The sequence below is a fragment of the Momordica charantia genome (assembly GCF_013281855.1).
Source record: "Momordica charantia cultivar OHB3-1 chromosome 9 unlocalized genomic scaffold, Mcharantia_2.0 BLBB01000009.1, whole genome shotgun sequence".
Taxonomy (NCBI): domain Eukaryota; kingdom Viridiplantae; phylum Streptophyta; class Magnoliopsida; order Cucurbitales; family Cucurbitaceae; genus Momordica; species Momordica charantia.
Window position 1 is genome coordinate 2035017 of NW_028275167.1, and position 27332 is coordinate 2062348.

General features: G+C 36.2%; 2 protein-coding genes across 4 annotated transcripts; one reads left to right on the top strand and one right to left on the bottom strand.

Moving 5' to 3' along the window:
* Positions 1–1201: 1201 nt before the first annotated feature.
* Positions 1202–21675, top strand: LOC111021905 (RNA methyltransferase family protein). Of its 3 annotated transcripts, none has more exons than XM_088128387.1 (16): positions 1202–1701; positions 2439–2681; positions 3162–3323; positions 4210–4319; positions 5028–5136; positions 5722–5877; positions 5968–6083; positions 6159–6325; positions 6787–6917; positions 6993–8096; positions 9603–9703; positions 19815–19954; positions 20046–20136; positions 20508–20581; positions 21133–21263; positions 21345–21675. In XM_088128387.1, the coding sequence occupies exons 1-10, from the start codon at positions 1330–1332 to the stop codon at positions 7119–7121; spliced, it is 1695 nt and encodes a 564-aa protein (XP_087984513.1). In that variant the 5' UTR covers positions 1202–1329; the 3' UTR covers positions 7122–8096; positions 9603–9703; positions 19815–19954; positions 20046–20136; positions 20508–20581; positions 21133–21263; positions 21345–21675. The 3 variants fall into 3 exon arrangements, with proteins under 3 accessions (XP_087984513.1, XP_087984512.1, XP_022154722.1); XM_088128386.1 differs by having other exon boundaries at positions 21148–21263; XM_022299030.2 differs by lacking the exon at positions 21133–21263.
* Positions 21676–21921: 246 nt separating this feature from the next.
* LOC111017652 (ELF3-like protein 2) lies at positions 21922–26532 on the bottom strand. Its single transcript, XM_022293471.2, has 5 exons — positions 26295–26532; positions 25271–25847; positions 24031–24962; positions 23242–23293; positions 21922–23145 (listed from the first exon to the last, which is right to left on the bottom strand). Exons 2-5 carry the CDS (start codon positions 25484–25486, stop codon positions 22138–22140), a joined length of 2208 nt encoding a protein of 735 aa, XP_022149163.1. The 5' UTR covers positions 25487–25847; positions 26295–26532; the 3' UTR covers positions 21922–22137.
* Positions 26533–27332: the final 800 nt, after the last annotated feature.

The window sequence follows — 27332 nt, forward strand, 5'->3', positions numbered from 1 at the left end:
TTCATGGTCTTACTCGAGAAAAAAAAGTTATGATAAATTTCTTGATGGTTTGGTATTGTGGCTATAATTTATGTAATCATTTGGATTATATCTAAATTCTAAGTGTAATTGTGGTCTCTTTATTATATTTTATAAAGTAATTGAGTCTAATGATTCGTTTTGAAGAATTATTTTAAAGATGAAAATCAAATATGTAGTTGGTGTAGTGATATTTATGTTTAAAAGATCGATGTATCTTGGTTGAATTACCAACCTATGTTATAAACTTTAATTCATAACAATTTAGTTATGGTACTTTTGAATTAATAATAACCGTTCATAAACTTGAATATATTGCAATTAAGTATTTATGGTTCAATTTTGTCCTAGACTTTAATATATTACAATTTAATATTTATGGTTCCAATTTTGTAACAATTTAATTCATACCGTGCAAAATATCTTCAAAGTTAAATATCGATTTTTATTATATTATGATTCTATCGGTAATTTACAAATATATTTGGTCTCTCGACGTGCATACATAAAAAATCATGTATAATATTAACAAAATTTTTTAACGACATGAACTACGTCGTTATAAACTTTAAATTATATGAACTAAGTTGTTACGTATTAATATGATAATAGTTCAACCCATTAAACCATATATTTTTTAGTATAGCATGGAATCAAATTTCTACTTTGTACTTAAAAAAAAAGCTTTAATTTAAAAAGTTCTGCATGTCTCGTGTGTGCACAATATTTTGAGACATTCAACAAAAAAAAGTTATCTTATTATAATAATTACTGACTAATTTATATAGATTGAAAGTTTAATTTGTTATCCACCACTACATCAAAAGATCAATAATTACTAGATAAATGACTAATTTATATAATTTGAAAGTTTAATTTGTTGTCCACACCAACCTACTTAGTGGTAATTGGTACATCAAAAGATCGTTAGTTTAAATCGTCAACACCTAGTTGTCGTACTAAAAAAGAAAAAATTGTTCGGGCGAAAAATTGTTCAATTATTTGTCATGAGTTTGTCCTTCTTTTTGTTTAATGTTATCATCCTCATAAAAAAAGTTTGAAGGTTTAAAAAGAATATTATTGTAATCACCAGCCTAAATATGATTCAATACTCTCACATTGTGATTGAAGTGAAAAAAAAAATAAACATTGTAATTATTAATTAAGGAAAATAACACAATTATACAAGAAATTCGTCTAGCTCCAAGGCCGTAGAGCAAGGATACAGACCAACGGTCGAGCCTCCCTCGGCAACTTTGAAGCTCACCGACGGCGCCGTCGAGCTCGAGGCCAACTCCGTGCTGTCGGAGAATGGCGTCCATTCCGAGCCATGGATTCAGACACCTCTCCACCGCGAGGTGCTCGTTTCAGTTCAACTTCCACTTTCACAAGCTCCGCAGCACAACTTCTGTTGCTGCCTCTCTTTCGCCCACTCTTCCACAGGGAGATTCCGAGCGAGCCGAGCAGAATGGCCCCTCGAATCCCAATGGTCTCAGCAGAAAATCCCAGTCGTATTTTCCCAAACGAGGCCAAACCCTGGAATTGGTCTGTGAATCGCTGGCCTTTAAGGGAAAGGGTCTGTGCAAAGTGGCTGACACTGGGTTTGTTGTCATGTGTGACCGAGCCCTCCCCGGCGAGCGTTTTTTCGGGCGAGTTACTCGAATGAAGGGAAACTATGCCGAGGTCAGTTTCATCTTTCTCCTTTTGGGTATTGGCAAGGGAATGGGAGATTAATTTATGTAATGGCTTATCGCTTCTCTGCTTGAATTTAAATCGTGCAACCAAGTTTCAGAAAAATGGACTCCTGGATGTAAATATGTAAATGCATTTTCGGGATGGCAAAAATGATGTAATTTTAGTCACCATGGGTTGTTCGTAGTACATATTTAAAAAATCATATAAATTTCCCTTGGCATTAGGGTCAGACGGATTTTCCGTAAGAAATAATGATAATATAATTAAAAAGAAGCTAATTTTGATACACCATTGATCAAATGCTAAATTAGCATTCATTCTTACACTTTGTCTGGGTCAAAAACGACGTCCATGCTGGTGCCACAGTCATCTTGCTCTTGGGTTGATGCCTTGTACAAACCCTGGATGCTAAGTGCGAGTTTTTAATAATAGTTCTCTGGTACACTAGAACCTGCTTGAGTGTAATCCTGTTTAAGTTCTGCTATTTCTTTATCTTGGGAAAAAGTTTGAAATTGGATTTCATCTATCAAGATCGATAACCAACTAATACTAGAAGTAGTAAGAAAATAAAGGGAATGAAGAACACCAAAATAGGGCTGTCCCGTATATCCTTTGCAGACTCTGTGTTTCATCATGAATGTGATGGAGGTTGCAAAACAGCAATGCATTAGCTTCGACATGTCTTTATTAGTACTGGTTTTTCTCATTTGTTGTTGTATCTTCAGGTGACTAAGCTAGAGACACTATCTCCTCATTGGGACTTGGTTGATGCCCCTTGTGAGTATGCTTCTTACTGTGGAGGATGTAAAACACAAAATCTATCTTATGAAGCTCAGGTTAGATCTAAGGAACAGCAAGTTCACGAGTTGTTGACTCATGTTGGAAAATTTTATCAGAAAGAACTTGAATCCCATAATGTTCTCAAGCATATTGTTCCTTGCGATATCCAGTTTCACTACAGGAATAAGGTTAGTAAGCAAGCTGTGTTAAATTTGGTTGCTTGCCTTCATTCTGATTATATCTTGGGGGGATTTTGTTATTCATTTGTGTATATATTTAACGTTGAGCCTGTTTAAATAGGGATTAGATCACTTCTCAACCTTCTGAGAGCTTTATAGTTTTCTACACAAACACATTCGGATATTGCCATTAAAATCAGAAGCTAAGATGTGTGCACTTTGTCACAGAATGATGTACCAAATATTATTAGTAGCCAAGTATGAGCAACTTTAGCCATTTAAATCTTTACCCCAGTTCCTTACTAGGCAAAACAAGGGCATACCATTATCTTTTACTCCAATTCTGAAAATTCAGATCTTCAACCTGAAGTTAAGTAATACCATATTGATCTATTTGTATAGAACAGCATGCCAATGTTCAGTAAAAAAAGTAAGGAAAAAAAAAAGGAATGAAAATGGAACTTTGGTTGTATTTCCATATTCCTGCAGATGGAATTCTCATTTGGTTCTAAAAGATGGCTACCAAGGGATGCATTGATAGAAAAACAGTACGGAGATGAGATCAATGCTCTGGGACTGCATGCTCCTGGCTTTTTTGATAAGGTTCTAAACGTCAACAAATGTTTATTGCAAAGTGGACCTGCCAATCAGGTATTCGACATTTGAAGTACATGGGACAATCTATACATTGGTTGTGGGATTTATTAATAAACACATTTCACATTTTGCAAAATGAATGAACACATCGATTCTCTAACTGTATGTAGATATTATTTGATTTCAGTGTTCTCATGGTGCATAATATTTGTTTACAAAATACCTCTGTTCTTATTGAACATATCTTTCTCTGTTTCTCATGACCAAAAAATTCTTGTCAGAGGTAGAATTCTTAAGGAATCACTTTATGGGTGCAAGCAAATTTCAAAGTAATTCTTGTAATGGTTTTGATATCCTCTTGCAAGGATGTGAAAGATTTTATACTGTCTTCTAAGCATGTGCTAATAGAATTTAACTGGTCAAACGATTTCTAGGATTTTAATTTTCCAACACTTATAAAGGGGCAGAAAGCAGTTGATGGAGAGGAGTAAGTGATTGTGCTTCCTTACAGAGTCAAAAGTCAGAAGCAATAGCCGCTGGCTTTCTTCTCTCCATGACTCTGCCAACATTATAAATGAAGGCGGTGAAATGTGGACGTATGATAAATCTAGTTTTAAATGAAGATCTGTTGCTATACATCACAATGCAAATTTTTTTTTGGGTAAGATACATCACAATGCAAATTATTCAAGTGATTTTTGAGTTGAGAAGCAGCCACACTGTTTTTCAGATGGAAAGTTCTTTAGCTAAATTAGCTTAAACTTCTGCAACATCGAGTTCACTTCCTTTGTTGATTTTTGCATGATTTTGAACCTTTTATTTTCGGTTTGTATGAATGTCTGAACTGCTGCAAATTGTGTTCTAATGGTAGCGTAGCACATTAAATTGGCATGTGGAAATTGCTCTACTTCGTCCTCATGGACTTGCTTTTCTGAAATAGGTTCTTGAATCCATACAAGAATGTTGGAGAGATCCACAATTAGGTTTGTCTCCTTATGATGTGCATTCTCACAAAGGATTCCTAAAGCATTTGATGCTACGGACTGGAAGGTATTGAGACTAGTATAAGAAAAAAATATATCTTATTATGTATTTTTATTCTTACATATAAGCTGGCTAGTTCTCTTTCATGCCTGCAACTTGTAGTATATCAAAAAGTCTTTAACATGAGAAAACTTCATCTTGCTTTAGACTCACAGCGAGAGCCGAGAATGTCATTGTGTATCCACGGACAGGTTTTAGTTGAAAATGATATTAGCAGAAAAAAAGGTTGAATAGAAGTTGTATGCGTACTGGTAGAATCGTTGCCCAATGGCATATTTGTAGTTTGTTTTTGTTTTTGTTTTCTGGCTGGGCTTTCTTTTGTTTGTATTGCCCTCTTAATTCTATCATTTTTCTCCATGAAAGTTGGTTTTTTCATTACAAAAAAAAAAAAAAAAAGATAACAAAAACATGGATTGGACTAGTAGATTGAGTGATGAAAGGTTGTAGTCTTTTTATTCTTTGGATGTAACTATTCAGCATCAAACGAAGTCAAGATAATCTATCACTTTAGAAGATGCCTGTGGTAGGTTAAAAGATATCTTTTAGGTTAATGCTTTTGTATCTTTTATCATACATTTGATGAACACTCTTTTTTTGGTCCTACCCAATTTTTGAATCCTATGGTACCTTAAGCCATTTCTGCTGTAGAAAATTAATTAATTTCTAAATTGGATTTCCTATTAAATTTAGTTGCTGAAGAAAATTGTCTGCCAGGGATGTGAAGACTGGTTTGCCTGAACTTATGGTTAATTTTGTAACCTCATCCTACAAGCCTGAGCTGCTGATGCCTCTAGTTGAGAAAATCTCAGATATTCCCGAAGTGGTTAGTGTGGGAATACTTTACTTCAATTCTTCTTAGACATTGACCTTGTGATATTCCTCTTCAGAAACTAGTCCAACTCATCTATTCTGTTTCACTGTTGGCACAGTGTCACTATTCCAAAAACAACTCGAGATTGTGATGATATTTCCCTACTATATTGGCCAGACATATATGATATTTTTAGGTTGCTTTTATGTATAATTTATTTTCTAGGGGCGTCATTATCTTCACTTATGTGATGAATACTTATCCTTCTATCTTTGCTACCCCTATCTTCTTTAGAAGGCCAAAATTGGTTACATAACAAATAATTATCAAAGATTACCATTATTGTCATTTGTCAATGATTTTTTAAAAAGCTGCATAGCATCGGAAAATTTCCTGATTCATGAAATTTTGGCACTCAAGTCAAGAGCCGCCCTCTTGGATATTTGGTGAACTTTGTTTCTTATGCACTTGCTAGTTGCTTCAGTTTTTCTCACTTGTTGCCAGCATAAACTTAGATCTAGATTACCAATTTATGCCATAGTGGATTGGATTTTCCCCCTTTGACGTATTGACTTCTAAATCACGTCATGACTGCAGGTTAGCATTGTGAATAATGTAAATTCCTCTGTTGGTAACACTTCTGTTGGAGAGGAGGAACATGTTTTGTATGGGAAATCCACCATCACAGAGATCCTACGAGGTCTAACGTTCCAAATATCGGCGAATTCTTTCTTTCAGACAAACACTCATCAGGTATACAAAATGAGAAATATTTTCTTGAATTCCACTTCATAGTTGTTAATTATAGATACAATCCAGGACACTGACCAAAATTTTGTTTAGGCAGAGGTTTTGTATAATCTGATTGAAGAATGTGCTGGCCTTAAAGGAGATGGTTCAGAAATTGTTCTTGACTTGTTTTGTGGGACTGGTACTATTGGTCTTACACTTGCTAAAAGGTAATTTTGTTTGATCGATTCTTTTGTTTTGAGGACCTGTGCAATAATAGCATGGTTTGCATCTCTTGGTTTCAGGGCTAAACATGTTTATGGCTATGAAGTGGTTCCTCAGGCCATCAAAGATGCTTGTTTGAATGCCAAACTAAACATTATTTGTAATGCCACATTTGTTCAAGGGGATCTGAATAAAATTGATGAAAGTTTTGGCAACAATTTCCCCAAGCCTGATATCATCATTTCAGGTCAGACACTTCATGCTCCTTTACTGATTATTATTGTTCTTTTATCCTCTAGAGGTTCTTGGCTATGGACCAGATAAGAAATTATTGCTCATACAGTTTTGCGAGTATTCAAGGAAGAGGAAGATTCAATCCTCTTTTTTATAACATTTTTTTTTTCCTTTAAAGCTTATAAACACCTTTTCTTTTTTCTCTGTTTTTTTTTTAACATTTTCAAAATCTAAGCCAAATTTTAAAAACTAAAATAAATAGTTTTTCAAAAACTTATTTTTGTTTTTTAAATTTAGTAAAGAATTCAAAGGTATTTTTAAGAATGTGAAAAAATACCAAAACACGGGCATAATTTTTTTAAATAGAAGACTAAAAATAAAATCATTATCAATGGGACTAAGTTTTAGATATGTATACGCTCTGTTTTTGGACTTTCGTCATTTCTGAACTACATGACTGCAACATATATGCAGATCCGAACCGTCCAGGTATGCACATGAAGTTGATTAAGTTCCTTCTCAAGATCAAGGCGCCTCGAATAGTTTATGTATCATGTAATCCTGCAACTTGTGCTCGCGATCTTGATTATCTCTGTCACGGCGTGGTAAGCTTATTCCTACTAGCACAAAACTTCCCTTTATATCAGTCATTTGAGCTGTTGAAATATTCTGTGGTGCAGGTGGACCAAGGCATTAAAGGTTGTTACAAACTGAAGAGCTTACAGCCTGTAGATATGTTCCCCCACACTCCTCATATTGAATGTGTTTGCCTACTGGAACTCATTCCTGATTCCCAGTTGGGGCCATGATTTTTTTTTTTTTTTTACTGAAATTCAAGCCTTCTATTCATGGATTCCAACCAGGGAAGAGAAGGATTTCTATAAATAATTATGCTGTTTTTTTAATCATATCTTATAGCAGAGCAAGATGAGGCGGTTTTATGCGTTTTGTAGTTACTATAGAATGTATAACAAATGAGTCATTAGTTAAAGCAATCTGTATCATCTTCTTATTTTGTTTAGTTTATCCAAAAATTAGAACAGCTGAAGTCAATGAAAGCTATCGTCGTTTCATGACAGTGGTTGCAGGGTTGTTCTGTTTGTCTTTGTTTTAGGAGATGCGTCTTGTAGCATCTGTTAGAATCCATATAAATGAATTAAATTTACTAGATTCATCGGCTTAAACTTTTGAGTTGAGTGGTTGTTTATTCATCATTAAAATAGTATCAGAGCAGGTGGTTCTGTATTCGAATCCTTGCATAGTCATTTCCTTCCTATTGATTTCTACTTGTTAAGCGTTGATATAATTTTCCAAACCCATAAGTGAAGGAGAGTGTTAGAATCTATATAAATGAATTAAATTTTTGGATTGAATTTATTATCTATTATCTAAAGTCGGATGATACATTTTGTATTAAATGGTGTCAAATCATTAACCATAAAATTCGTCGCCTCTCTCTCATATGGTGCTCGTCTAGCCGGTCATCGTTCCGCCGTCGTTCTTCTCCGGTGCTCCACCCACCGTTTCATCTATCGTTCGTCGCTTGATCATTTGCCATCTCGCCAATTGTTGATCCTCTGGCAGCCGCCACTTACATTTTGTTGTTCGCAATCTCTCCTTCGCCATTCTTCCAACCGTCGTGATTCGCTTTTTTTGTTCGCCGCCGCTCCTTCTCGCTCCTTTTGTTTTGGCCACCACCGGCGCTGTTCCTCCAGTCATCACCGGCATCCGCTGATTTAGTCGATCATACCCAAATTTTGATGCATCGATTATGGATTGTTCAGGTATGAACTTCTGGGAGTGATCCTGATCATATTTTGAACCGACTGATTTAAGTTTTTTTTACTTCATTATGTTTTGATCATGGGCTAATTTAGGGTTTATTGTTGGCTTATTATGGACTGTTTTATAGTTTGTCCTTGATTGATTATTGAACTGATTTTAGGGTTTATTCATGATTGATTTGGACTGTTCTTGAATGGTTAACTTAGTTTCGATTGTTTCTGCATGGACCGAAATTTTCTACTGTTTTTGGTTGACTATTTGACTTATTTTGTTTAGAAATAATGTAATTTAGAAATGAATGAGATCATTTTTTTTTTTTGAGAATAGAAATAAAAGAGATCATGGTGATTATGAAACCAATTAAAATTAAAATATTATTATTATTTTTTTACGCAAATTAAAAGATCATTTTAATAGAATTAAAATTAAAAGATTATTTGGTAAACAAGTTCATTAATCCATAATCACGATGACGTTATAGATAATGAAAACGAGAAAATCAAATATTTTATGGGCCGGGAACCAAATACTAAGGCCCAATCCAACTTGTATAGAAAAGGCCCAATCCAACCCACCGGATTCAGCCCAATGGCTCGGCCCAGTTCAATGCCGTGCTCCCCAATTTATTTAAGAATAAAAGTGACCGTTACTCGTAGATTGTCTTGTAAACCCTAACCCGCTCCCGCTCACGATCCCCTCAGTCGTCTTCTCCACTTGCCTCTTCCTCTCTTGATCGCAGGTAAACTTCTCAATCTTTTTTCTGTACGATTTTCGGACGTTGCGGATCTTTGTATGAAACCGAGACAAATCGCTGCCTTTGAGAATTCAAACCCTAATCGCGTCTACCATATGATGTGCAGAAAATTTTTGAATCCGATCTCTACCCCAACCTTTTGAAACACTACGATTCTGAGTTCGATTCCTGTCACGGCTCCCCTTTCCTCATCGCCCTTCGCTTCAACCTTCTCTTCTATCAGTGCCACTGTCTAACTCGTGTGTCCTAAACCCTAATCTTCAACAACTTCTTGAGTCTGCTACTCCATTGGGTTCAAGAGATATATCACTACTTTCTCTGTGGCTTTCGTTGGGACTATAGGTATAGATGTAGATGCTAAATAGTATCATGCTAGTATTGTAAAGACTTATTAATCTCATTTTATTATTTTTATTTTAGACTTGGTGTCAATTCAACTAAGTTTCCAGATATTAATCTTGTGTTCTCAGATATTAATTCTTACATGTCTGTTATCCCTCTATTTCAATTTTTTGATGAAACTTGAATAGGTTTATCCTGTTTGGAAACGGTATGAGAAGTAGGATGGGATTCGTACCTTACAAAAAAGGGGCGAGGATAAGAAATTTATTATTTAGAATGACCAGAGTTACTCTTTCTTTAATTGATTTGTGTATATAATTTTATTGGTATGTTTCAGTAAATAATTTCTCATTTCTTTTACTCCTCATGCTTCACTGAGTAGATTTATTCAATCTCCTCTCTCTGGCAGGGTGATGGGGTTGATTATGATTTAGTGGTTGTTGATGCCGTGCACAAAGAAAACTGTGCAAGCCGCATTTGCCATGCTTACCCATCTAATTGTGAAGCAAAGTAAGTTCTTTTAGCAATATGTGTGTTTTTCCCCTTGCAGTTCATGATATTGAAGGGGTTGTTCAGAACTTCGAGCATACAAACATTGTAATTTCCATCATTTTTCTTTCTCTTCTATCACCTCCAACTGAGATTATTTTTACAATTCTTGTGGTTTCCTTTATTTGGTGTTCTTCCATTTGTATTGCTCATTTTGTAGATAAAATTTATTCCTTACGAAAACATACATGACCATTGTCGAAAATCAAAGGGTTGGTCAAAATCAGTTGCATGTCTAAAATGAAGTCTTTCCAGCTTAACTCTCCTTTAACCAGATGCACATCAATCTTTCGTAGATCATTTTTGGAATTGAGTGTAGCAACCCAACAGTTTACTTGTAGAACTTACTAGGGAAAAATCTAGAATGAGGTGAACTGAGGTGGGACTTGTCTACAGTGTACTTGGTATGGTCATTTTGTACTATTCATTTTAAATATTTTGTTTTCTATATTGTCATGACTTTGGTCCAAAGCTTATCAAGAAGATTATTGCTTTGGTTTCAACTTATGTTTACTGAATAATAAGTTTGATGAACCTGGCCTAATAATGAGATTTGCAATTGTTTCATGCTCTAGTTGTGTATTCTTTTCTTTGTGATTGTTGATAATATTTGCCCCCATCAGTTTCCTTGATATGTTCATTGTCCCTTAATATTGGTTACCTTAAAATGAAGGAACTATTGGTTCCTTCGATATGTTGGTTGTCCCTTAATATTGGTTGCCTCAAAATAAATGATCCAATTGTTCCCTTAATATGTCGGTTGTCCCTTAATTTTGATTACCTTGAAATAAAGGAACGATTTGTTCCCTCGATATTTTGTTATTCCTTAAAAATAGTTGCTTTGAAATAAAGGAACCATTGGTTCCCTTGATATGTCTGTTGTCCATTAATATTGGTTACCTTGAAATGAAGGAAACATTGGTTTACTCGATCTGTCAGTTGTCCCTTAATATTTGTTGCCTCAAAATAAAGGATCCAATAGTTCCCATGATAGGTCCATTGTCCCTTAATATTGGTTACCTTGAAATTATAAAACCATTATATCCCTCGATATGTCGGTTGTCCCTTAATATTGGTTGCCTCAAAATAAAGGATCCAATGGTTCCCATGATGTGTTCGTTGTCCCTTAATACTGGTTACCTTTCAATATGTCGGTTGTCCCTTAAATATTGGTTGCCTCAAAATAAATGATCCACTAGTTCCCTTGATATGTTGGCTGTCCCTGAATACTGGTTACCTTAAAATAAAGGAACCATTGATTCCCTCGATATGTTGCTTGTCCCTTAATATTGGTTGCCTCAAAATAAAGGATCCAATGGTTCCCTTGATAATGGTCGTTGTCCCTTATTATTGGTTACTTTGAAATGAAAGAACCGTTGGTTCCCTCGATATGTCGGTTGCCCCTTAATATTGGTTGTCTCAAAATAAAGGATCCAATGGTTTCCTTGATAGGTCTGTTGTCCCTTAATATTATATTGGTTACCTTGAAATGATGGAACCATTGGTTCCCTCGATCTGTCGGTTTGTCCCTTAATATTGGTCGCATTGAAATGAAGGAACCATTGGTTTCCTCGATATGTCGGTTGTCCCTTAATATTGGGTGCCTCAAAATAAATGATCCAATGGCTCCCTTGATATGTCATTTGTCCCTTAATAATTGGTTACCTTGAAATGAAGGAATCATTGATTCCTTCGATATGTCGGTTGTCCCTTAATATTGGTTGCCTCAAAATAAAGGATCCATCGGTTCCATTGAAATGTTTGTTGTCCCTTAATATTGGTTACCATGAAATGAAGGAACCATTGGTTCCCTCGATATGTCGGTTGTCCCTTAATATTGGTTGCCTCAAAATAAAGGATCTACTAATTCCCTTGATATGTCGGTTGTCATGTAATATTGGTTACCTGAAAAGAAATGAACCATTGGTTCCCTTGATATGTCGGTTGTCCGTTAATATTGGTTGCCTTGAAATGAAAGAACCATTGGTTCCCTCTGTTGGTCGTCCCTTAATATTGGTTACTTTCCAATATGTCGGTCGTCCCTTGATATTGGTTGCCTCAAAATAAAGGATCCATTGGTTCCTTTGATACGTTGGTTGTCCCTTAATATTGATTATCTTAAAATAAGGGAATCATTGGTTCCTTCGATATGTCGGTTGTCCCTTAATATTGGTTGCCTCGAAATAAAGGATCCAATGGTTCTCCTAATAGGGTCGTTGACCCTTATTATTGGTTACCATGAAATGAAGGGACCGTTGGTTCCCTCGATATGTCGTTGTTCCTTAATATTGGTTGCCTCAAAATAAAGAATGTATTGGTTCCCTTGATATGTCGGTTGTCCCTTAATATTGGTTATCTTAAAATAAAAGGAATCATTGGTTCCCTCGATATGTCGGTTGTCCCTTAATATTGGTTGCCTCAAAATAAAGGATCCAATGGTTCCCTCGATATTGTTGTTGTCCCTTATTATTGGTTACCTTGAAATGAAAGAAGCATTGGTTCCCTCGATATGTCGGCTGTCCCTTAATATTGGTTGCCTCAAAATAAAGGATCCAATGGTTCCCGTGATGTCTGTTGTCCCTTAATAATTTGGTTGGTTACGTTGAAATGGAGGAACCATTGGTTTCCTCGATATGTCGGTTGTCCCTTAATATTGGTTGCCTCAAAATAAAGGATCCAATGGTTCCCTCGATATTGTTGTTGTCCCTTATTATTGGTTACCTTGAAATGATGGAACCATTGGTTCCCTCAATATGTTCGTTAACCCTTAATAATTGGTTGGTTACCTTGAAATGATGGAACCATTGGTTCCCTTGATATGTCAGTTGTCCTTTAATATTGGTTACATCAAAATAAATGATCCAATGGTTCCCTTGATATTGGTTACCTTGAAATGAAGGAACCATTGGTATCCTCAATATGTTCGTCCCTTAACATTGGTTGCCTCAAAATAAAGGATCCAATGGTTCCCTTGATAGGTCCGTTGTCCTTCAATAGGTTACCTTGAAATGATGGAACGATGGAACCATTGGTTCCCTCGATCTGGTGGTTGTCCTTTAATATTGGTTGCCTTAAAATAAAGGATCCAATGGTTCACTTGATACGTCCTTTGTTGCTTAATATTGGTCACATTAAAATGAAGGATCCATTGGTTCCCTCGATATGTCGGTTGTCCCTTAATATTGGTTGCCTCGAAATAAAGGATCCAATGGTTCCTTTAATATGGTCGTTGTCTCTTATTATTGTTTACCTTGAAATGAAAGAACTATTGGTTCCCTCGATATGTCGGTTGTCCCTTAATAATGGTTGTCTCAAAATAAAGGATCCAATGGTTCCCTTGATAGGTCTGTTATACCTTAATATTGGTTACCTTGAAATGATGGAACCATTGGTTCCCTCGATCTGGTGGTTGTCCCTTAATATTGGTTGCCTCAAAATAAAGGATTCAATGGTTCTCTTGATATGTCCGTTGTCGTTTAATATTGGTCACCTTGAAATGGAGGAACCATTGGTTTCTTCGATATGTCGGTTGTTCCTTAATATTGGTTGCCTCAAAATAAAGGATCCAATGGTTCCCGTGATATGTCCTTTGTCCCTTAATAATTGGTTACCAGTAAATGAAGGCATCTTTGGTTCCCTGCATATGTCGGTTGTCCCTCAATATTGGTTGCCTCAAAATAAAGAATCTACTGGTTCCATTGAAATGTTTGTTGTCCTGTAATATTGGTTACCATGAAATGAATGAACCATTGGTTCCCTTGATACTCGGTTGTCCCTTAATGTTGATTGCCTCAAAATAAAGGATCTACTGGTTCCATTGATATGTCTGTTGTCCCTTAATATTGGTTACTTTAAAATAAAGGAACCATTGGTTCCCTCGATATGTCGGTTGTCCCTTAATATTGGTTGTCTCAAAATAAAGGATTCAATGATTACCTTGATATTGTCGTTGTCCCTTATTATTGGTTACCTTGAAATGAAAGAAGCATTGGTTCCCTCGATATGTCGGTTGTCCCTTAATATTGGTTGCCTCAAAATAAAGGATCCAATGATTCCGGTGATATGTCTGTTGTCCCTTAATAATTTGGTTGGTTACCTTGAAATGATGGAACCATTGGTTTCCTTGATATGTCGGTTGTCCTTTAATATTGGTTACATCAAAATAAAGGATCCAACGGTTCCCTTAATATGTCCATTGTCCCTTGATATTGGTTACCTTGAAATGAAGGAACCATTGGTTCCCTCAATATGTTCGTTATCCCTTAATAATTGGTTGGTTACCTTGAAATGATGGAACCATTGGTTCCCTTGATACGTCGGTTGTCTTTTAATATTGGTTACATCAAAATAAATGATCAAATGGTTCCCTTAATATTAGTTACCTTGAAATGAAGGAACCATTGGTACCCTCAATATGTTTGTCCCTTAATATTGGTTGCCTCAAAATAAAGGATCCAATAGTTCCCTTGGTAGGTCCGTTGTCCTTTAATAGGTTCTCTCGATATGTCGGTTATCCCTTAATATTGGTTGCCTCAAAATAAAGGATCCAATGGTTCCTTTGATATATCTGTTGTCCCTTAATATTGGTTACCTTGAAATGATGGAACCATTGGTTCCCTCAATATGTCGGTTGTTCCTTAATATTGGTTACCTCAAAATAAAGAATCTAATATTTTCCTTTATATATGTCGGTTGTCCCTTAATATTGGTTGCCTTCAAATAAAGGATGCAATGGTTCCCTTTATATGTTGGTTGTCCCTTAATATTGGGTACCTCGAAATAAAGGAACGATTTGTTCCCTCAATATTTTGGTTGTCCTTTAAAAATAGTTGCTTCGAGACAAAGGAACCATTGGTTCCCTTTATATGTCTGTTGTCCCGTAATATTGGTTACCTTGAAATGAATGAACCATTGGTTCCCTTGATATGTTCGTTGTCCCGTAATATTGGTTACCTTGAAATGAAGGAACCATTGATTCCCTTGATATATCGGTTGTCCCTTAATATTAGTTGCCTCAAATTAAAGATCCAATGGTTCCTTTAAAATGTACATTGTCCCTTAATATTGGCCACCTTGAAATGAAGGAACTATTGATTTCCTCGATATGTCGGTTTTCCCTTAATATTGGTTGCCTCAAAATAAAGGATCCAATGGTTATCTTGATATGTCTGTTGTCCCTTAATAATTGGTTACCTTGAAATGAAGGAATCATTGGTTCCATCGATATGTCGGTTGTCCCTTAATATTAGTTGCCTCAAAATAAAGGATCCAACGGTTCCCTTGAAATGTTTGTTGTCCTTTAATATTGGTTACCATGAAATGAAGGAACCGTTGGTTCCCTCGATACGTCGTTGTTCCTTAATATTGGTTGTCTCAAAATAAAGAATGTATTGGTTCCCTTGATATGTCGGTTGTCCCTTAATATTGGTTATCTTAAAATAAAAGGAACCATTGGTTCCCTCGATATGTCGGTTGTCCCTTTATATTGGTTGCCTCAAAATAAAGGATCCAATGGTTCCCTTGATATTGTCGTTGTCCCTTATTATTGGTTACCTTGAATTGAAAGAATCATTGGTTCCGTCGATATGTCGGTTGTCCCTTAATATGGTTGCCTCAAAATAAAGGATCTAATGATTCCCTTGATATGTCCGTTGTCCCTTAATAATTGGTTACCTTGAAATGAAGGAACCATTGGTTCCCTTGATATGTCGTTTGTCCCTTAATATTGGTTGCCTCAAAATGAAAAAACCATTGGTTCTCTTAATATATCGATTGTCTCTTAATATTGGTTGTCATGAAATGAAGGAACATTTTGTTCTCTCAATATTTCGGTTGTCCTTTAATATTGGTTGTCTGGAAAGAAAGGAATCAATGTTGCCTTTATTTGTTGGTTGTCCCTTAATATTCATTGCTTTAAACAAAGGAACCACTGGTTCTCTTAATATGTGAATTGTACCTAAATATTCATTGCCTTGAAAAACAGTAATCAATAGTTGTCTCCTAGGTTGGTTCTTCCTTAATATTGGTTGCCCTAAAACAAAGGACCAATGGTTACCTTAATATGTTGGTTGTCTTAAATATTGATTGTCTTGATATGTTTGTTTGCCTCGAAATGGTGGTTGTTTCAAAATAATTGTTGCTTTACTATGTCGACTGTCGGTTTCTTTTATACAAGCAATTGTAGTCTTTGTATGTTGGTTGTTCCATAGAACAAATGGTTGATTTGATATGTTGGTTGTCCCTAAATATCAGTTGCTTCAAAATATAAAAGGATAAGTAGTTGTCTAGTTGTCTTGCTAGGTCCGGTTGCCTCTGTATATCAATTGCCTCAAATGCCTCAAAGGAATGATGGCCGTACCAAAATAATACTATAATAGTTGCCTCAATATAACGGTTCTCTTGAAATATTGGTTACTTTGATACGACGATTGTCTTAAAATATTGGTAGCTTCAAAACAACGATTGCGTATATATTCATTGTGGTAGTTCCCATATGAGGATTGTCTCAAAATGATGGTTGTCTCGAAATAATTGTTGTCCAAAATATGATGGTTTTTTCTTTTTTTCTTTTGGAAATATTGGTCGCCTCACTAAATAAGTTGTGTCGAAATATATAGGACATTGAATCGTCTTGCTCTTGTGAACACTGATCATAAGTGGCAAAAGCCGCCAGTGATAGAAATATGTCTCTCCCTAACTATTCGATACCTCATAATAACTTTAGAACATTTTTTTTGCCTCATAATTATAGCTGCCTCAAAATATTAGTTTCTTTGAATTGAGAGTTGTCTCTAAATAGTGACAGCCATGAAATATCAGTCGGCATAAAGTTAGCCGTTTTCATGAAATTATGGTTGTCCTGAAATATTGATTGCCTTCGAATAATAGTTATCCTAAAATATGTATTGCCTCAATAACTCTCGACCTTTTGAGTAATGACTTCCTCAAAAGTATCTTATGCCTCGAAATATTTGTTGCCACAATATGATAGCTATCCAAAAATATTAATTACCTTGAAATATTTGTTTCTTGATAGAATCGTTCCAAAATATTGGTTGTCTCCAAGTTGGCCTGATAGGGAGCGTCCTCCAGTTGACAAGGTCGTTTAGTGTGTAACTAGTGAATGGAGAGTAGAAACATTTACATCATCCTAGAGCTAGTATAATAACTCTATCAAAGAAGACCTCAATAGGCAGAGAAGAAGCTTAGAAGATCCTATTATTCCTTTCCAACCCTAAGCTTCACAGGAAAGCCTTGGTAATTTGGACCCAAAGGATAGCTCTTTCTTTTTTAAATGGATGGCCACTCAGCAGTATGTCTAGGAAGCTGTATGGGATGTTGTGTTGGGCTGTTTGCCATCCAAAAGCCTGGAGATTCTTCTCCGAAAATGCATATGTAAAGGAGCATGCGATGGAAAGGCGTCCCGGTGATTCTGATGTCTTAAAACAAAAAAGTAAGCAATTGTAGGATAAAGCCATATGGGGTAATTGCTTTTGAACCCGATCACGAATGTTGATTTCACCGTGGCTGAGTTCCCAACAATGACCTTTACTTTCTTGGGGTACTTCCCTTTCCATTTGCTGTAAAAGAGAGAGGTTGCTAGCTCTCTGATGCTGTTAAGAAGTTGTAGACTTATACTTATTTGGTGGAGAATATTCTTGGAGGGGTCTAGCATCCAAACCCATTTGTTGTCGGCGGTTGTGAGCACACTGTTGTTTAGTACATGTGATAGCCGCATCCAATCTTCAAATCTCCTCATCCTTAGGTGAAAGTCTTGTAATCCCAAGACTTTGTGTTTTTGGACCAATGTTCCGAGACTGTATACTCTTTGTTGATGGTCTAAAATATTTGTTGCATTCAAATAGTGGTTGCCTCAATTATTCGGTTGTTTTGAACTGTCTTGGATATATAGGTTGTCCTAAAATATCCGTTGTTTTAAAATAACGATTGCCTGCCTATGTTATTTGATTATCCTGGAATAAGAAGTTTGTCGATATATTGGCTACCATGAAGTAATGGTTGCTTTGAAATATTTTTTGCCTTGATATGTCGGGTTGCCCTAAAAATTGAAATGAAAGCTATCTTGAAATATTTGTTGCATGGATATCTTTGTTGTCCTAAAATATTGATGGCCTTGATATGATAATTGTCTAGGGAAATGGTTGTGTAAAAAATTAGTTGTTTTAATTTTTACTATGTCGAAAATTAGTTACCTTGATATCATGGCTCGCAATATAAAATTCATTGAAATATTTATTCTCCAATTCATTAGTTGCCTCAAAATATTAATTAACTCAATGTAACGGAATCCTCAAACGCAGACAATAATATATTCTTTCACTATTCTTTCGTGAGAAAGATTCGAGGTTTCCTCTGTAAAAAATTTATTTGCTTAGTGTCCCCATTTTTGAAGGATTGTTTGAGATCCTTTCTAGGTTATGGTTTGATGAGAAAGCTAGAGTTATTAGGTCTCGTGCTACTAGTTTGCTCTTATGACTCCTTTGAAAAGAAAGAAACGAGAGAATCTTCCAGAATAAAGTCCATTTGTTTACCGTTTACATGATACATTTGCTTTTACTGTTTCATTTCAATGTTCAAGCAGATGAATGTTGTTTAAGAAGTGTATAATAAACGAGTTCCAAAATGTTGTTTTTGGATTTCTAACAAAAGGAAGTCCTTTGGTTAGTGAGAGTTCCTTCTCTCTACCATTTTCTTCACTTTCACTTCATATCTCAAATTGAATGGAAAAATTTATGGTACTAGGAGTATCAGAGTACCATACCTCCTTCCATTAACTTTTTTTTTGTTGTATCAGTACTATATCAGCACTATATTAAAAGTAGTGCGAGGTTCATTCTTTCTATTTATTCTGCAAATAAAATGAAATATGGTACTCCCGTAGTACTAGATTTTTTCTTCAAGTGTCTCGACAATTTTCTTCTCCGACCCCTTTGATTGAAATAGATGTCGTGGATGTGTTGTTGCCGCCTACCATTATTGCTTTTGCTCAAAGAAAGAAATTAAAATACTTTCTAGCATTTAATGACCCAAATAGGACTTTTCTTCAATTCTATTTATGCAAAATGTGGAGTCAATGTATGGAGCGACACTGAAATGTCTATATTAATAAATCCAACGAGGGTAGTTATATTTGTCTTTTCAAAATTTATGCTACTACATTGTTCCGTTGCATGCATGTAACAATTCATCGATTCCTTTTTTTTACTTTTCGATCTGTAAGTTCGATTCTTTGTTGAGTTGATTGTAGTTTTGAAGAATAAGGATTTTCATCAGTTTCTTCATTAAAAATATTTACGTTGCTACGAAACAATGAACCGTGTGAAAAGGGTGAGAGCTGGAATAAAAATTAGAATTTTTTGGAATGGCATCAGGCTTTCACTGCTCTTGTTTTTCGTATTAGGATGTCTGGCCTTTATATTTTCCAATTGAATTTGCAGGGCGTACTCGTGTTTTGATTTAAATACTATTTTAGTTTGTGTTTTTTACTTTGATTCATTTTGGTTCTATACTTTTAACTTTGGTTCATTTTAATCTATATATTCAGTTCTTTTTGATCTCGTATACTCTTAAAAAAGGGAACATTTTGATCTCTATTCGCAAAATTTTATACACAATTAAAATCTTTTAATACAAATTTACGGCTACATTTAAAAAAATTAGTGAGTGAAGTTTTATCTAGAAATTGTAGCGTGAAAAAATGAGATGAAAATGAAATTGGAGATATCAAAATGGTCATTTTTTAAAATACAAAGACCAATACTTACATTTATAAAGTGAAGAGATTTAGACGAAACAAAAGTTTTTTTTTTGTTTTTTTGAAAAATTAAAATAAACTAAATTGAAAGTAAAAATATTAAAATAGACACCTTAGATTTAAAATTAATCTATATATATATTTTTAGAGCGACCTTGGGGGGTTGAATTTGAACATTTTTTACAGAGATTTGTTTTGCTATGTTAAAAGAAATTTCATTTTCATGTAACTTGATTTTGAGAGTTATGTTAGGTTTGGGTTGAATTTTATGATTTATTTGATATTTTGATGATATAGGTTAAAAGTTCAGAATTAAAATTCAGACAATAAAAATAAAATTTCCCAAATTTACCAACTTCTGATTCCGCTACCGGATTTCAGAAGGCCGCTCTCACTCTCATGGCTTCCAAACCAAAAGCCCCAGCTCCTCTATAATAGTATTTTTCTCTCTCTCTCTCTCTGAATTAGGGTTTTGAGCAATTAAAAGCAGAAGCAATCTTTAATTTTCGATTCTTCCAAACTGCGCAGTTGCAGGGCCAGCGTTGCAGAGCTCACCGAAAAGGGCGAGGACATTATCCACTCAATCCTCCATGAACGACGCCTTCTCCTTAATAACCTCGTAAGTTCATACTTTTCACCATGGCTCTCGTATCCCGGAGGAGTCTACTAGAAATTGTTGCTGGAAAATCAAATTTGGGATTGGATAGTGTTGTTATGCGTCGCTTTAGTTTGTTCCTTTGGTCGGATAACAAGCTTATTGCCTTGAAATGCTGCCATAAAAATGCAATGCAATTGATTAAGCCGAGATTTCTAACTTTGTGCTAGTTACTATGAAGCCATTAGTTTGATTATTCAGCATCAAGAGCTCTTCTGGATAGTTAGTTATATGATTGGAGTAGAACAGTTCGCTGCAGTGTATGAGTTTGCATCAATTTATTTGAACTTCTTTTCAACTTTTTGGTTCATCTATTCGACTGACTTAATATACAGAACGACGAAAGAGTGGTGAAAGCAAGCCGTGATATCACAATGAAAAGCAAAAAGGTCATTTTTCAAGTACATAGGTAGGACTTTGCCACTCTGTTATTATCCACTTGTTCTTAATATTGAACTTAATTTTTTTTTAATATATATATATATATATTTTTTTTTTTTTTTTTCTTGTGTTTTCAACATTTGTCAGTCGTGAACTGTTGACCACATCAACCTGTATAATTTTTCACTTTTATCCATTTTGGATTTTCATGGTCTAGTTGTTGTTATTAACTCATGATAAAAATAATTACAAGTACATAGAATGTGGCTTGGTAGTATGATTATTAAAACAGAATCAGTAAACAGAACAAAGAGGAGGTTCTGTCATTTCAGGTCAGACACTTCATGCTCATTAACTAATTATTATTGTTATTTTATCCTCTAGAGGTTCTTGGCTATCGACCAGACAATAAATTCTTGCTCATACAGTTTTGTGGGTATTCAATGATAACTGTGAACAAAAAAAAAAAAATCATTATCAAGCGGGGTCTAAATTTTAGATATCTATGCTCTATGAGTAGACGCTCTGTTTTTGGACTTTCATCCTGTCTGAACTACATGACTGCAACATATGATGTAGATTTGAACCGTCCAGGTATGCACATGAAGTTGATTAAGTTCCTTCTCAAAATCAAGGCACCTTTAATAGTTTATGTATCATGTAATCCTGCAACCCGTGCTTGCCATCTTGATTATCTCTGCCACGGCGTGGTATGTCCAAGCTTATTCCTACCAGCACAAAACTTCCCTTTATATCAGTCAATTGAGCTGTTGAAATATTCCGTGGTGCAGGTGGAGCAAGGCATTAAATGTTGTTACAAACTGAAGAGCTTACAGCCAGTAGATATGTTCCCCCACACTCATATTGAATGTGTTTGCCTACTGGAACTCATTCCTGATTCCCAGATGGGACCATGATTTTTTTTACTGAAATTCAAGCCTTCTTTATTCATGGATTCCAACCGGGAAAGAGAAGGATTTCTATTTATGCTGTTTTTTCTGAATCAAATCTCATAGCAGAGCAAGATGAGGTGGTTTTGTGAGTTTTGTAGTTGCTACAGAATGTATACCAAATGCGTCATTAGTTAAATCAATATTAAAAAAAAAAAGGTTTTGTTCAAAATTTATTGTTTTTTTACCTATATTACTATTTATATCTATTATGCGTGACAAATATTTGAAATCAATCTAACAAGTCTTGAAGTTGTATTTAATTCACACAACTAATGTCTAATACACGTCTGTGCAAACTAATATTCCATACACATGTTGAATCGGAACTTTTAATGTAATATGTGCTGCCAATCTTTCAGTTTTAGAACCTACAAGGCCACCTTTCATAACACATACTATTGGAAAGCGCCCAACAAAGAAAAAGAGTTGCTTTTATATCTTTCAGAAGTATATTCACATTTCCGTTAACCAGAAAAACGTGATTACAGAGACAAAATTTTCTTACATTTTCAAGAAGACTATTGATGAATGTCACCTCCTTGATCAACTCTGAGGAGCTGAAGTCCTTTGTTGTCAAGGCAAAAGGGAGGGAGTAAAAGTTGATTTCTACAAATATAATTTGAAAACTACATCATAATTGGTTTCTTTCTTCTTGTATTAACTGAAATATCCGAGCAGCTGATTCAGTTGCTGATTTAGGATGGTGAGGTACAACCTTAATTGCCCTCGACTTGTGTTCACTGGTTTCTGGATTTAGACTCGACTCCTCAACTGCTGGTGGTTCGGTAGGAAAAAGAGGAAGCACGTCTCCATTGCCTCTCTCAGAGGGGCTACTAGCTGTACTTCCCTGCAACTCGCTTCCTTTCGATCCATGAAAGTTTCGAACGCGAAATGGCATTGAATGGCTCGTTTGGCTCGGCATTTCACACGAGTTTTCTTGATGCATCAAGTAGTTAATATCCCCAGTTGATATCTGGTTTTCTTGTTCTTTTGACTTGACTTTGGCAAAAAGGCTCATTTGATCTGGATTTGACCCAGACATGGATTGATTGGCTACTGGTACACCATAAGGTGGAAAGTACGGTGGAATCGTGCCGGGAAAATATCCAAAACCTTGGGGGTGAGAAGCAGGAACGGCATAAGCTGGAGTGTAGAAGTCGCCAGCTCTGCTGCCTGTATTTAGGCTCATTGTTCCATAGTTTCCAAACATCGGTGTCATGAACCCTGCAGTTGGAGGACATGGCCCTGTATATGGTTTGTAAATAAGCCCTTCAGAAGGGGACATCACAGGAACCAACCATTGGTTTCCTGGCGTAGGGTGGTTCAAGCACCAGGGATCTGATTTCGGAGCAGCAGCTGTGGGAGTTTGTGGTGCGTCTTTTACATGAAGCTCGTAGTTTGTTTGTTGAGTAATCGTGAGTTTACTGTTGTCCTTGTTGAAAGAAGGTAAAGGAAGCTTGGCATGAGGATTCTTATCTGCACATTTCACTGTGGTGCTCGGAAGCGGACGTTGAGCACACTCAGATGGCTTGTTCTTAACATCACTTGGCTTGTTCTTAACAGCAGATACAGTTGATGGCGGTTTATCAAAATAGTCTTCAAGTAAGATGTCTGGTGATCCAGCAATGAGTTTTTGTACCTGTGTGAAATTCAAGCAATAAACCATTATCACGGAAGGAGAACAGGATACAACGACGAATGTTAAAGTACCAGCTGGAGCCAAATGATGGCGTACCTTTATCAGTCTATGCAACTCAAACACCTGTACTGCAAAAATCCTTTGCTGACTGAAAACAGTTGGAAAAAGATGGGTATTAGGGATCAACAGATAATATCCATCCAGATTTCGAAGTCGACGAATACAGTATTGCAATGGAGATTTAACCCAAAATATAGCTCTCAAGTGAGAAGAATATGTCAAATATACAAGGAATTCTAATCACAAAGGAGATTTAGGTGATCTGACCAGTTAAAGGATCATTTGATGGTGATCATTCAAATTTCAAAGAGTGTTGCTTTAAAAATTAACTCTAAAGAAGAACACCAGAGAATTAACAGCATGAATCAGATCATATACGCTGGTCCTAATGGCATATGCATCAATCAGAAAGTGTCACAACTGGTGAAGAAACTCAATTTTGGAACCTCTTGAAGATAATAGATTGCAAACTGAAAGAGTATGAATAAATGTTTAAGAATGCCATAAACCATCACTTCAAAGGATCCAAAGATGGTTTAATATGGTATCAGAGTATAAGGTTCTATCTTCGAAATCTTCCAATGCCATGTCCTCTCTAATTAATATTGATGGTTGTTTGTCGGGACTTGTACTAATTCCGAGCTCACGGGTGAAGTGGGATGTTAAGTATATGAAAAAAAAATAAATACACCGGAACCTATTTGAGTTTTTGAGTTTAGTAGTTTACTGGGTGGCCTTTTCTACTATCAAGTTTCACAGAGTATTTCTTAGCACTAAGCAGTATCTGCAATGTGTCAATAAGGTTTATGAAAAACGAATACTCACTGAACAATAGCTTTTCTAGCTTTCCAGAATTGTTTTTCGCCTATCATTCCCGCGATGACATCCGGGGAGATATTTGACGCTGGAGTTGAATCTACCAATGAAGCATCTGAAACATTGGCATGTTGTTCTACTTCTCTCAAATGCACAGTAGTAAACTTCTCAAACTCATTAGGCCTGTTGCGGTTATCGAGGTTATCTAAATTTCTATCACCATCTCTGGGTGACAATGCCGAACATGATTCTCTTATCACCATGGATGAATTTTCCAGACCGGTAACTCGGGTGCAACCCACCTTGTCTTTGAGAGCTTCAGAGCTGCTCTGCGCAGCCAGCCCTTCTCGATATGTTCTCATGTTTGCACCAAACAGTCTGTTCGAATTGCTAACGGATGTCCAGTTTTCTTTAGCCAAAGATCGAAGGGGCAGCTTTGCCTTTTCAGAGTCCTTATCTGTAGCTAAAGAGATAAATATAGGCCTCTCCACAGGATCCCGAGTAGCCTTGGACAAATTTGGATTCTCCTCAGCTTCATTCCCCACAGATTTTCGAGATGTAAGATCCGTGACCGCTATATTGGCTCGTGAAAGAATTCCAAGTTGTGCTGAAGAGCTCATACCACTGCTTAACATCCTTTCCCTATCATGATTGTGCACATCATTTTTAGGTTGGTAAGTGGCAGGAACACTGAAGTCGTCATCCTTTTCTCTAACATCCTTCAAAGAAAAGTTCTTGAGATTCGAGATTTCATTCTTCCCGACTGAATTTTGTTGAGAACTCGATGAAATTGGTCCAGTTGCTGCCAGACTCGCCTTTAGCAACTTCGCCTCGTTATTTTGCACAATGCCTCTAGAAGCATGAGAATGAAGCTTCTCGGTTTGATGAGACTGTACAGAGCACTTGGAGGACGATGAGAAGCCCCTTTTTTGGCCAGCAAGCTGCAGAACAAGTCAGTTAATTCGATCAGTAACGTAAAACAAATAGAGAACTTGTGAATATAAAAGGCAAAACACATTTTCACTCTTCAGACACTAAAGCTAGTAGTTAGTACAGAGCAGTTAAGCTTCAAAACCAAACATTTCATCAAACATGTTATATGAATATATGGTTTCAGTTTCGTTACCTAAAAGAACAACCAAATGCAGTTTTTTCTAAAAAGGTAACATCAAGGTCATTACTAAAAGACCGAAAGCCCAAGCAATAAACATGCGAGTCATCAATAATTGCAGTTATCTATGGAGCTTACATGGTCAGAGGATGTTGAGGGAGCTGGCGTGCTGCTCGGAAGCGGAGCAGCAGAAGCTGATCCAGAGGAAAACCTTTGAGTAGGAATGGTGAGCTGCTCGTAGAGAGCCATTTTGTTCCTCGGAGGGGCTCTTGGGCCTCCTTTCTCTGTGTCATTGACATGAAGCCTAGGGAACATAGGACTTAACAATTTTTCTTCATCCTTTCCCCCTCTCATTCTCTCACCAAACTTTCAGATGAAAGAGAAACTAAGCAATTTCAAAATTCTGTTTGTTAAAACAAAGAGTCGTCATTTCAAAACCAGAAAGCCCCATCAAATTCAATTTCCTTCACCAGTTTGCAGGATATTAAATGCTTTTAGAAGTAACAAGACCACAACCTTCTCTAGGGAAAAAAATGTTAAAGATTCCACATGATTTCAGAAAGACCTTCCTCCATTTTTTTGATTACTTATCTAAAACCAACCATCAAACCACAAAATTCTGCAAACCCAGAAAGAAAAAACATTAGTTTTGGTGAGGAATTCACAATTGGCAGAGACCCATCATCAGCCCACCTCAAATGAACAAATCTTCTGGCTGAAAATCATGAAAAAACAGGAAGAACACATGAAAAAGAAAAAAAGATAGGAGAGAGAAGCAGAGAAATATATAAGAGAGACCAAATATCTAGTGGCACCTGAAATCAAAACAGTAGAGAAAACTAAAGATTCGGGGTGACAACAAAAATGCAGACAACAACCACAAAATCAAGCACTGAAAGGGGAAAAGTACAGAATTTAGCAACTAAGCAATCAAAGTAGCAGAAGAAGAAAAAAGAAAAAATCGGAAAGAAGAGACGAAGGTAATTGAGAAGCAACAGCAAGAAACATACATGGAAAACACAAGGTTGTAAAAAAAAGTCAGCAGTTAAACAGAAGGAAGAAGAAAAAAGGGAAGAAAGGGAAAGAAAAAAGGCCTATTCATATTGGATAAAGAATATATATTGGGAAAGAAGGATTCTGTGAAAGAAAGGAATAGGGTTACCTTGGATTTGCACTACAGAGGATCCCATCAACCCACAAGAAGGGGAAAAAAAAAAGAAAGTAAGAGAGAGAGGAATAAAAACAAAAAAACTGAAGTAAGTGTGGTGGGAACCAGGTGGGGTTGAATGAGAACTACTTTTAGGCAAAAGAAAGGGCCATGGGGGGCCTAATCCCAGAAGTTGAAGGCCTCTCCTCTCCAGTTCTTCCATATCTCCATAGCCATGGCTGTGCCCCACAAAGTGCCAAGTTGTCAAGATTCAAGTGGATTACAGACCCAAAATTGAAGAAAATTTTGATTGTGGTTTGTGGGGTAGTCACTGAATCTGGCACATGGTGGGGGGGAGTGTTTGGCTACGGTGTTCCCCTTCCAACCTCATGTTTTTGGTTCATACAAAAATTAAAAATTTGGCCAATCTTTTAACGAAAAATCCGTTAAAGATCGACTTCAAAGCATGGAGTCAAATTTTTCTCTTTCTTTTTTCCCGTTTGGATTGTGTTATTGGTTCAACAACAAGGAAATAGAGGAGAAAATGGGGCGATGGATTTTGTACGGTCTGAAATGTTACTTTGACCAAAAAGATCTCTCCTTTAACAACAAAAAAATTATAAAAATCTCTCCTTTCTCTTTGATTTCTGTGTTAATCAATTTTATAATCACACGTGATCCGAATTTGTTATGTGGGCAAAGCAAAGCCATTAAAAAAAGCTCTTTTTCTTTGTTATTATTATTTTTTTAAAGTTGGTTTCTTTTTTCCGTAACTCAATCCGTCCGACACGTGCTAGATGTCGGGTGACGCTCCATCAGCCGTTACGACAAGTCGTTCCCGAGTGAAAATGGGCCGGCTCTCCGTTTCAACCGGCCATCTCTTGGAGCCCAACGCGCGGATTGGGCTCTACCACTTCAAGACTTGCGCTGTCGAGAGAAACCTATATGGGCTTGGGCCTATATTTATGTCCGATATGGAAGGCCCAAAATGGTAAATATCAATGAAGAGGGTACATTCATGATGCATTCACAGTGGATGGTTGAAATGTTTGA